Here is a 12389-nt window from a genome sequence, read left to right as displayed (position 1 = left end):
TGCGCCGTGTCATCGGTCGACGCTTGTCACTGATTTTTTGACAAAAAACTCCATATTAACCATTAATCACTCACCCTACTCACCTGATCTGGCACCCTGTGATTTTTACCTATTTGGAAAACTTCATTTGCCCATGAAAGGACACTGGTTTCAGGACATTTCAGCTATCCAAAAGGCGACGACCGATATTCTCAAGAGCATTCCGAAAAATGACCTTAAACACTCATTTGAAATGCTAATTGACCGGGCTAAACGCTGTATCGAAGCACAAGGAAACTACTTTGAATAAAAAAATATAACTTTTGAAAAATATTAATTTTTTGTTGTTTTTTTAACAGTCCTGTTTCTTTTGCGACAGACCGTTCAGTTCAGTATCACCCTAGATTAGATTAGATAAATAAATGATGATTGCACCGCGTCCTAAGGACTATTGTCTACGTCTAAATTACAATATACTGCTAGGTGCTATTGAGGCGATGTGATACCTATTTAGAAACATGGATCCAAGGGCCTTTATCCTGCGCCTACAGACTGCTCTGCAGGCAATTAGCAAGTGTTCTGGGGTTTCAGGTTCTAACTCGCAGGACCGGCAAATTCGCTCAAGAAGCTAGACCCATGTTTCGTATGTGTTTCTTGAGCTTGCAATGGCCAGTGGTGCAGAAGGCAATAAGTAGCTTGAGTTTGTTCCTTAGGAATTTAATATTTAAACGTTTTAAGCTTGTAACCACCCGTTAGCATGGCGTATGCCAAGGAGTTGTTACCAGTACTCCCAACCCACTCCTTCATCCTTGCGGAGCAGCTCGTTTATGGAATTGGGGACCAACCGCAATAAACGGTTCGGGTCCTATCGTGTTGGTTGGTACTCAGCAGCCAGTTCATTCTCGGCTATAGCTTTCTGACCGAGCACCCAGATAAGATGCACCTACTTACGATCTGATAGACTGTTCAGCCGTTCTATAAACTCCCGCACCAATAGTGATTTGATCTCGTACGCTGTATCAGTATCACCCTAAATGTATACTACGTTTTCTGTGTAAACTTTTTAATATAGCGAGTGAAGATCAGTTTATTTTCAATTGCGCAACCTTTTCGTCGTAATTATTTAAATAATCACAAAAATAGGAATAACTAAAACTGATTTTTTAACATTTTACTGTTTTTTTATTAGTATTAACAAAATTACATAACAATATAAAAATAATTTAAGGCCTTCAAAATGTAAATATGGAAATTGGCTATTTTGTAACTAAATTTTTCTAATATTTAGTCTCTAAAAAATGCGTGCTTTCAAGCTTTTTCTGGAAATCCATCCAAAAATCCGAATCTAATAGTAATAATCCACTACAACCATATCGGATCGATAGTAGACTTTACGATCACCAATCGGTTGCAAAGGTCTATAGTTGTTTAGTAATTTCCGACCCTCCTCATCGCGCACAAACCAAAAGTTTTTCAGCTGTAAATTAGAGCATATTTATGTAATATTAATGAAATTCAGCAAACGATTACAAAAGCAAAAATATTCGTTACGCACATTATATACAGAGATGGGTATAACATCTGGGTACACAATCCATGTGACTGCTTCGGAGCAGGGCGGTGTTGTCAGTGAACCCTGATAGGTGTAAAAGTTTTCACGATTAATATTCGCCAGCAGCGAGCCCAATGTAATCAATTGTCGTGTTGATGCCGTCGAATTATAACGAAGCACAAACGGCACTGTGTTGAAGACCGTGCTCGGACCAGGGAAGAAAATATTGGCAATAGTCTTTAAACAGTGAAAAGGCCAAAATTAATTTATTAACACGAATGCAAGCGGCAAAACTACAATAAGTCATTTACCTTCTCTACTTTAAAGAAAGCGCCTATCACCGACAGGCCATCTTCGAACTCGCGCGCCTCTTCCACAGTGTTGTATTTGGAGTTTTTGTGTACTATATGCATTTCGACGTCATAACGTTTGCCATTGAGTTGATGCTCGGAACCCTTCGTCAATGGCGAACCCCAATGGAAGTGTACCTCCACGGCTTCGTAGATGTCCTTAAGTGGTCCATTTGTAATGTACGGAATCTGGTGTTCAATTGTTGGTGGTACATTGAATTTGACTATGTGAGTAGAAGATATTTATTGAAGCGTGGTTGAACCAAAAAAAACAGATACTTAATTAAAATACATTATTGCGAATTTAATATGGCTTAAAGTGCATAAACTTATTTGAAGTAAATCTGTTAGACAAACAAATTTTGAATTTAAATGACTAGCCTCTAGTTACAAGGCCTCTAGGTACTACTTTTATTAGTATTTTTACTTACTTGTATGTCCATTGTTCTCTAAAACAACATAGTTGGAAAGAAACACATCATAGGATCCGAATACAATCGCTGGAATATCCACGTTCACTATCTATAAAAGAAAGTAAAATAAGTAACGATGAGTGATTAGTAAGATTTACTTGAATTTAATATGATTTTAGGCGTCATTATGCCCTGAACAGGTAGTTTGTCACGCTGGAGACACCATAAAGTACATACCGGCATGAAGTGAGCCTTAAAAGACAAATGTGTTGGTAGGGAATATTTGTTGTGAACGAGCCTTATTTTTTTGGACATCTGTCAAACATATTGAATAGCATTACAGTCATTGAACAAATAATATCATATTTTTTCATTCTGTTGAAACTGTCAAAACTTGTATCAAAGAGTGATGATTTGCGGAAGTCATTCACTTTTTTTTCCTTTGGAAGAAAAATGCTGCAGAGTCGCATCGAATGCTTGTCGAGTAATGTTGTGATCATGCTTTCTCAGAAGCAGCATGCAAAATCTAGTTTCATTGGTTGAAAGATAATGATTTGGATTGAAATGAAGAACTTTGAAGACCATCAAAAAAGTTTGAAGACGCTGCACTACAAGCCATATTGGATGAAGCTGATACTTAAGTCAAAAGCAAATGGCAGCCATGTTAACTGTTGCACAACAAACAATTTCAAACCATTTGAAAGCTATGGGAAAGATAAAACTATCGAAAATGCGTGCCACGTGAATTGAATGATAGGCAAATGGAAAATCGAAAAAACATTTGTGAAATATTTCTTCAAAAGCACGAAAGAAAACCAGTTCTGCGACGAATTGTCACTAACAAAATAAAGAGGGCATAATAGACCTAAGATCAGGGTGCAATCCTCATCTATTTATCTTACAAGGGAAATTAATTTATTTTAAGAATCCTAAATGGCTTGTTCCGGGACAACTATCAACTGCAAAAACAGTTCGTGTCGGTAAGAAGACAGTGCTCTGTGCTTGGTGGGATTAGAAGAGTGAAACTGTTAATACTTACAGACAACAAATGATCGATTTGAACCATGCATTGATCGAAAATTTACAAAAAAAAACAGAAGACACGGCAAAGTAGTTTTGTTACACGACAACGCAGCCGCACACAAAGCAAAATTGGTTCAGGATATTATAAAAGCACTTGGCTAAGAGCTGCTACCCCAGCCGCAGTATTCATCACACTTATCCGCTTCCGATTACTATTCGTTTTCATCGATGACACACAGAACCATCAAAGACGCAGAAGTCGAAAATTGTGTGTCTAATTGGTTTGCTTCTAAAGTCGAACATTTCTATTGGCATGGTAATTTTTTCCTGCTTTCCAATTCAAAATTCCTATTTCATTTTCAAAAAAAACGCGCTTTTCATACCGGTACACTTTAAGAAAATTCAACAAGTTTGCCGATAAAGTTTTGGTTAAGCGCTTAACCACACAAAGCGTGAAAGCTAGTTTTAAATGTTAAGCTTCATTAGTAACTCTAAATATTATTTGTTTAAATCTAGATTTTACTTGGTCTCCCATATAGTATCACTCACCTTATTTGAGTTAATGGCAATTGGCGATTGCTTTTGGCCACCACATTGCGGATACTCCAGTTGCCATTCTGCGGGGTTGTCATAGGTGAAAGAACCAGCTGAAAGGTAAAAACAAAATAGAAATAAACAAAAGAGATGTCACACTATGCTGCCTCAAAAAATCACCCCACACGCGCATGAAATTTCGCTAATGCCGCTCATATAATTCAATGTATTTTGCAATTAAACGCTCACTTAGTTACTTAAGAAAATGTAAGTGGAGGAAAATACTTGCAAATAACACAAACAACAATAGCAACGAGATGTGACGTCAGTAAACGTTTTAAAATCGTATATTTGAAGAAATTTTAACAAAATGATATGAAAGCGAAAGTGCTGTGGAGCGTTAGATCTCAGTAATCATTTGTAAGCACTGAAATTTAGCAAACATGTGCATAATAACCTATGTATTTACTGCTACAATTAGTCTAAATTTTGTCCCACGCGCGCGAAGCACTGTGTCGTCGTGCGCTTATGTCAATCAGATGTTAGAGATACATATGACTCGAAGTTCACAAAAGTAACTGCGTCTGGTAATTATCTAGGTGAATAACCTGTTGTTTAGAGAAAAAAATGAAGAAAATTGGGACAGTCTCAAAGAAGTGGCGCATACTATGAAATAGGGATGCCGTGAAAATGTTTACTTAAATAATTTTAGTGGAAGTTATATGCGGTAACCTAACCTAACCTAACCTATATGCGGTAATTCATTGTAAAATGTGGAAATGCAATAATTCGGAGAGCAAGATGCCTACCAAATTGTTAAAAAAAAAAAGTATTAAAAGTGAAAAAAAAATATTTAAATATTAGGGTGGTTCTTAAGTATAAAAATAAAATTTTACATTAACTTTTTTAAGTCCAAGATAACACATAGACTATCTATTTTTTTCTAATTTACCATATTGACCAAATTGTAACATTTAAAAAATAAAGATTATTTTAACCATCATAATTTAAAATTTTCTTTGCGACTATAGTAGTTATCATTCATATGTTTTTACAGGCCATCAAATAATTTAAATAATAATTAATAGCGTCTGAGAGTTGAGCCAATCTACAGTTTTCAGCAGCAAAGCATGAAAAGTGAACTAGTGTTGTAGCAAACAAAAATAGCTTCGTATTGAGTCACTTCGTTTTACTGCTGGGTATTACATACTAATAACACAGTATGAACAGCTGTTTTATAAGCAGATTTGCCGTTTATAATATCTGATATTTCGCACGCGTACTTTTTCTTAGGGGTCCGACCGAGAGTTGAGATGGCATTTTCTTGCTATGTATTTAACGTCGCATCTTGCTGCCAGCGCTACAATTATGCGCCGGCACATCACCAACCGTTATGTAAACTAACCGATAAGCGGCAAGTAGAGGAAGCAGCCATGCAGTAAATACTAATTCGGGAATTGGTACAAATGCACGCGCGCACACGCACACCCGCACCAAACGCAAAAACACACAAATCGCACACTAACCGAGTTCACCAAGTAACACACACGCATACCTCACTTGCAGATTGGCTTATGTTGTTATACTACCAAGTAGTGTATTTGTAGTGAGTTTGTTATGCAAATGTAAGCATTTCTACGTTATTTGCAGGATGAAAACGCAAAAAAGCGATAAGAGCAAAGGCGGCAAGGGTGGCAAATCGGCTGGCGCATGCGTCAAGAAACCAAGCTATAAGGCGCCCACCCCTTGTTGTCAGCCCAAAAGTGGTGATGACACACAGAAGTGTAAATTTCACACATTCAACTATCGTGTGACGCCACTGAAAGCCAAGAATGTCACCTTCCGCTTGGTGCCCAAGGGCGAGAAGAAAGAGTTCGCCATCATGAATGCCAGCTCGAATAATATGTATCTCTTCAATGGATTTCGTACGCGTTGTGGCAAGGGTTTGCCGTTGGGTATGCGTGCGTTGTCGGGGGCGAGTAAACCGGTGCGTGCCCTCAATACAGGGCTCGGTGTGTTGGCCACATTTTGTGCTTACAAATCGGCTAAAACTAATGCTAAATGAGTTTTGGGCGCAAAGTGTATAGGAAATTTAAAGTGATACTCATGCTGGTATGAGCGTAAGCAAGCAAGGAATTAATTTATTTTTTAGCATCTTTTCAGTTATCGGAGGTATTTATTTGGTAATAGTATTTGCCAGAAAAAAAGTGAATATGAAACTATAATAAAACTATATTATATATTAATTTACCTCAGAAACTCAGAAACTGTAAATAACATAAAAATTGTAAAATAAAAAGCAGAATAAAAAAACAACAATATACTAATATTTATTCCAACGATACATTGACTTTTTATCTTTAGCCTTCAACCATTAATATTTACATATATTTCAATTGTATAAAAGAAGGAGCATCCCTAAAGTGAAATTATAAATATATATTTTTCCCATTTTTTAATAGTTTATAACATATAAAACATTTAGGTATATGTAGCTCGGTGGGTAATTGCGGCTGGGCAAACACCGACTACATGATCCCACTTTTCAACTGGGAAATAGGGTTCAAAGTAGACATAGAAAAAGATAGCTGCCGTAAAGGTATGTTAGCTTCACGCAAAACTTTTAACATCTATACGGATGGCTCGAATATAGACTACGGAGTTAGTGCAGGAATATACTGTCCAGAGTTAGGTACAAGGCAGCCTTTTAAGTTGCCGGACCACTGCAGTATATATCAAGCTGAAGTCTTTGCTAGTGCGAAAGCCGTGGAACTGGCCTCCAATGCACCCGCAGGTTATTCTTGAGTCAACATCTACGAAGGCAGCCAAACAACAATCAAGGCAATAACCTCGTATAGCATATCGGCTAGAAGTATCTTGAGAAGCAGGGCAGCAGTGGAAGTGTTGCCAACTTCACTTTTACTGGGTGCCAGGCCACAACGGCATCGAAGGCAATGAAATAATGGACGAGATTACTAAGAATGGGGTACGGTTAACACTCGAAATCGTGATCAACATCAGGAAACCCAAGCACTGTCTATACGACGGTTTGGGCAGAAGTGTGGTAAAGAAGATCAAAACCCGATGGAACAAGCTATTTGGGTACAAAACAGCAAAAGTTATGTGCAAAGGGTAGATCGGAAGTGCACAAAACTCCTATTGGCAATGGATAGAATAGACTGAAGGAACATGATCGGAATACTATCTGATCACTGTCTGGTGGCGACACACACCTGCAGAATGGGGTTGACATATCGAGAAGTATGCAGGAAATGTTTAAAGCAAGGCATGAGGGAAACAATGGAGCATCTCTTGTACAATTGTCCCTCATTGGCAACAACATGCTGTAAACATCTGGGGTCCTCACGGTATGATACACTGGAGGATATATCGATAGTGAGTCCGCAGAGTCTGTTAAAATTCGCGTTAAGGGTAGGCATCCTAAAAGATGACTACTCTCTTGAACTTAGCAACTGAACTCCATCTAGTATCGCGAAGGGCCAAGACTGGTCTATGCGTGGCTTATTTACCTAACTTAGTGGATAACCTTATTTTAGCGCAGTCCAAGATCACGTCTAACATAACACATTTTTTCTTCCGGAAAACAGGAAATGCCTCATTTTATGTGGGGATTTTAAAGAGACTTGAACCAAATATCTTTTTTGCGATAAAAATAGATTAACTTTACAATATTTGAAATAAACGTACTTATTTTCTCCATAACACACATCTACGTATTTATTGTTTACATTTTTTTGAAATATTTAATGCCTATGAAACAAAGGTAGTATTTGAGTTTACTACATTGCCGTGTGTGTCAGCAACGTAGTAAACAGAATACCATGATACCTTTACTATGGTATTGTTACTACATGACTGTCTCAGATATTATGGAATCAGTCTCATTACTTAATTGTCATACCTCGTACCTTCGGAATCGACTATAACCAGCGTAGTTCTATATATTTATGATATTGTTTGATATTGTAAAGCAAAACTGGACACATTAGCAGAGTACCGATTATGTTATCACTACTATAAAATATTACCATTTAAACCAATTTGACTGACTGACAAAAACTATATTTTACGAATTTTATTACAAATCTTTATAAGCGCCTTCAAAATAATCCAATTTTCCATACACTTGTGTACTTGCTATTAGCCTTTGCTGGGATGGTCTTCGGTATCTTTAACAATTTAATTTTTTTCTTCTGTTTCAGTATAGCATTGCCTATTAAAAAAAAAATTAAGGTGACATTTACTCACTTATCACTATCCAAACACACACTACCACTAAACCGAATTTCTACAAAATAAGTCGACAAAATGTAATATTTCCATTCAAATAAATGTGTCTCGAGAAAATAATTAAATTAAGAATTAATAACACTGCAAATTACCATTCAGCTGTCTTTGTAAATGTTCTTTTAATCAAGCTACTTTAAAAAATATAAAAATCGTTTGAAAATTCCCTTAATGGAAGAAAGTGTGAATAGAAAAAAGAGAGCTTAATTAACTCCAAATTGCAAGTTTGGCAATCAGTAAAAGACACAATAACAAGCTAAATTTCTATAGCATGAGTAGTTTAAGTGCACCATAAAACTTTTAGAAGCTTCGCAGCTTTTAATAATGGGCTAAGCTGGTGGTATTGAAAGTTTACGATTGCTTTATTTACACAAAGAAGCCGGAAAGTATGAAAGTGGCTGCATATAAATTCCTAAAAATTATATAATATATAAAATGCATGGTAATAAAAGTACTCAAAAAAATTATTTAGACAAAAAATGGTAAATTATTAATTAAAATTGTGTATTAAAAAATATTCAAAAAAATTCAAAAACATCTACAATTCCTCCACCATCACCTAAAATGGAAAATAACGTAATATTACTTTTTATAAGTTTATAGTACATGCGAAAGAAAACGGTTTAATAGAAGCCACTAATATTGAAAAAAAATTGAGTTTTGGTTACAAAATGGTTCCGTATTTGTTATATCTGACAGCGGAAGCTGAGAATTTTATGCTATGTACATACATACATACTTGTATATCTGATATGATGTAGTGAATCGTAAGCATTAGAGAACTCAATTTCGATTTTTTTGATGATACGTTATTTTCCATTTTAGGTGATGAATTGCTTCAATATAACCTAATTACTTTCTTCAAATTTTTCAATTCTCTATCGAAAAGTTTCAAGTGTTTCCCAAGTTCAAGTATTCTAAAAGTCCTTTAAATTTCTGACTTAACTTTTGTTGTATATGCTAATGAACTGTAATATATTTTTATTATTTTATCAAAGGAAATCAGGAAAAAGCCACCGCGGCGTATACGTCACTTCGTAAATCATTGACTACTTACTATATGGAGAGCAGATGGAAGTGAAGCAAATACTCATATAATGGTCAGTAATAAACAATTTTTTATTGGCATTTACGTAAAATAGTGCAAAAATATTTATATATAAGTATAAGCATATGTATATATATGTTCAAATACATACATATATATGTTGTTAAACTCCTTTAAACCTTGTTGCTTGAGACAAGTTAATCAGTTTTCTTTAAAATTAAAAGAAACGAAGAAATATGATAGACACATTATACATATTTGTAAAATGAAGACTCGGCTATAATCGCGTAAGCGGTGACTACGCCAGTAAAGAAGAAGAAAATGAAGACAAAAACAACTTATGTTATTCCCAGTTATTTAGTCAAAAATATGCGGGGCAGCCATTTAGTACATTTCACATTAAGTATTCTTAGTTGAAGTTAACTACAGAAATGTATATTAAATTTTAAATTTCTTAAATCTCATATTTTCACAAGCTTTATCACTATTACCAGACAATTATATCAGTTTTAGCAACGTGAGTGACTTAACACGTGTTAGTGCAAAGCTTTATACTAATACAGCTGATAGTTGGGTTTTCTTACAAAAATTAGTGGGAATTTAAATTTTACGGAAAATATTTAATTTTATAATTTTTAAATTTAGTTTGGATAATTTTATCAATTTTATATACCCTTAACAGGGTATGTTAAGTTTGCTATAAAATTAATATGCACATACATATATGTTCAATTTTGACCTAACTACGCTATGCCCGCCTGTCTGTATATTGGAGAACTAGTCCCCAAATTTTTTAGTTATCGATCTGGAATTTTGCACAAGTTTTTTTCTGCTAAAATCTGCTCAGTTCTCGGAACTGCCGATATTGAACCACTATAGCATATAGCTGCAATACAAAATGAACGGTCAGAATCAAGTGCTTGCATGGAAAACCTTTCCCTTTTCATATTTCCAATCAAACTTCAATTTTTTTTTATATTTATACTAATAAATAAATAAAAACTATGTACCATTTTAGTAGACCACTTTTTGCCATTTTTCAGCTTCTAAAACTTTCATCCGCGTAAATCAAAATTTCCAGAATGGAAGCGAGCGAACCATTGTTGTGCTACACGAACTGATACAGCATCGCCTCCGTAAACTTCACAAATTTCATTGGTGGCTTGCGTGGCTTCTTCCCTTTTTTATACAAATATTTCAAAATATAGCGAATTTCTTCATTATTTTCACTCATTTTTGAACAGCTGAGACTTTTTTTCAATTTCTCTGAATCTTATTTTTTTTGTTTAAATGAAGCTTAAAGTCTCACCTTTCCAACACTATATGACACAATGTGATTGGCAGCACCTGAGATACACGACTGCAACGACATCTATTAAGAAAATACGAAAAGACTTTTTCAACTACCCAATATTTTTACGAAATTTGGCTTGGCTGTCTAAGGTAATCTCTGAAGAAATTGTTCAGACCGGATGGCTATAGCATATACCGTAGGCAGCTGAATTATAGAATTCTAAGGAATCTTTTGTATTTGTGAAGCGTATTATAGCTTAGGTTCATCGCTTATTCATCGTTGTTAGTATTAAGTAGGAGCAAGACAAAGAAGAAGAAGAGTTAGTGATAGAAATATGTGGTAAAATATTTAAAGCAGAAAAAAATTGTTTTTTTTTTTTAATTTCTTTCTCGAAAATGCTTTATCGACATTCCCAATATTTTCAATCTACTGTACTACAACCGTTTTCGAACAAAAGTAAACGCTTTTCCTTTTATTTTTTCAAAAAATAAAATTCTAATATCATTAGGGTTCTGGGATTTTTGTCTATCGGAATTTTATGTATTCTCAAGAAACACCTAATGACTCTTATGACCCTGCAAAAAGCATAAGCATGACCATAAATATAAATTTAGATTCGTTGAGAACTTAATTAATGATATGTAATCGTTTACGTACGTTTCTAGCTCAGCACATAATCATTTGTGAAAATTCAACAGAACATAGAAACCAAGAAATATTGGCGGCCATTAGGGCAATCGATCATAAATCACCGAATACTGGTAGAATTATTGTACGTTTGTTGATATTAACTGAGCACTTGCATAAATACATACCTACATAGATATGTAGATATTTGCACAGATACAAGACACGCCTACGGAAATCTTTGACAGCTACGGAACTACTTATACCGGCAACAGGGCAGCACGAACGCTTAATACGCGGCTACTGGTGGTTAATTATATGAATGAGTCGGTGGTACACATATGTATTTTGAGTTCTGTTCTTCGAATGCTACTCAAGTGTAACGAGGGTGAAGAGAGTGTGCAGAATAGTATGAAAACAAATGATCAGCGAAAAACAACTTCAGCGGGGAAAAAATAAATAAAATTGTTTAAAAGCATGCAAAAGTAATTAGAATGCAGCAGTAAATGCATAATAATATGCTATTTTGTTTTTAAATTTTTTTGTAATTATTTTTTTTGGTTAACAATTTTGCGTTTAAATTCTTTTATTTTCAAAGTTTTATTTTTTTTAATTTTTAAACTTTGCAAATATTTTTTCAAAATATAATTTATTTATATAGAATTTATTTCATTCTTTTTTTCAAAAGCTTAAGAATTCTTTTGTAAGTTATTTTTTCCGTCTAAAAATTTTTGCGAATATTGTTTAAATCCTTTTTTTCAAAATTTAAATTTTTTTTTTCAAATTTTAAATTTTTTTTTCAAAATTAAATTTTTTTAAAAAATTTAAAATTTTTTTTCGAAATTTCTTTAAAATTTTTGTATTTTTTTTTAATTATTATTTTTGAAAATTTAAGTTTTTTTTTAATTAAATTTATTTTTTTTTAATTTCTTCCACTTTTTGTAAAAGTGATATACCGCTTTAACAAAAACACAAAAAATTTGAAATCACACTCACCGCGATGGGCAGTTGTAGTTGTTTCTGGATTATTAGCGGCGGTTAGAGGCAAGAAGAATAGCAACTTCTGACAAAACTTGAAAAACTCGGCGAAATGCATTTTAGATCCAAAAACACTTAGAATACAATACAACAAGAAGAAGCACTTATTTGATATTTGGATAATAACTTTGAACTTCCGTTACTTTTGAGCCAGCCGAGTGCTTTGTTGGCGTTGCAAATGCCGTTAGTATCGTAATAGGTTTTACAGACACTACTAACCTGC

General features: G+C 34.4%; 2 protein-coding genes across 2 annotated transcripts in view; one reads left to right on the top strand and one right to left on the bottom strand.

Annotated features, from left to right (window-relative positions):
- LOC105226401 (glycerol-3-phosphate dehydrogenase [NAD(+)], cytoplasmic) overlaps positions 1–6022 on the top strand; it is a 24005-nt gene extending 17983 nt beyond the window's left edge. Inside the window, exon 9 of the mRNA XM_049449417.1 lies at positions 5502–6022. Coding sequence (XP_049305374.1) covers positions 5502–5916 — 415 coding nt within the window. The 3' untranslated portion in view covers positions 5917–6022. The remainder of the gene's footprint in view (positions 1–5501) is intronic.
- On the bottom strand, positions 1139–12389 carry LOC105226402 (carbonic anhydrase 2). Its single transcript, XM_049449419.1, has 6 exons — positions 12125–12389; positions 3867–3964; positions 2313–2403; positions 1843–2105; positions 1535–1768; positions 1139–1456 (listed from the first exon to the last, which is right to left on the bottom strand). Exons 1-6 carry the CDS (start codon positions 12222–12224, stop codon positions 1325–1327), a joined length of 918 nt encoding a protein of 305 aa, XP_049305376.1. The 5' UTR covers positions 12225–12389; the 3' UTR covers positions 1139–1324.

This window comes from Bactrocera dorsalis, chromosome 2 (genome assembly GCF_023373825.1).
Source record: "Bactrocera dorsalis isolate Fly_Bdor chromosome 2, ASM2337382v1, whole genome shotgun sequence".
NCBI lineage: Eukaryota > Metazoa > Arthropoda > Insecta > Diptera > Tephritidae > Bactrocera > Bactrocera dorsalis.
The sequence above is the reverse complement of the archived record's forward strand: the minus strand, read 5'-3'. Positions and strand labels throughout refer to the sequence as shown.

Excerpts from the sequence above, each read along its gene's own strand:
- LOC105226402 (XM_049449419.1), bottom strand. The coding sequence starts at position 12,224 with ATGCATTTCGCCGAGTTTTTCAAGTTTTGTCAGAAGTTGCTATTCTTC. Across the intron at positions 3,965-12,124 it reads AACTACAACTGCCCATCGCG|CTGGTTCTTTCACCTATGAC; the intron begins GTGAGTGTGATT and ends TTTACCTTTCAG. Across the intron at positions 2,106-2,312 it reads AGAGAACAATGGACATACAA|TCAAATTCAATGTACCACCA; the intron begins GTAAGTAAAAAT and ends CTACTCACATAG.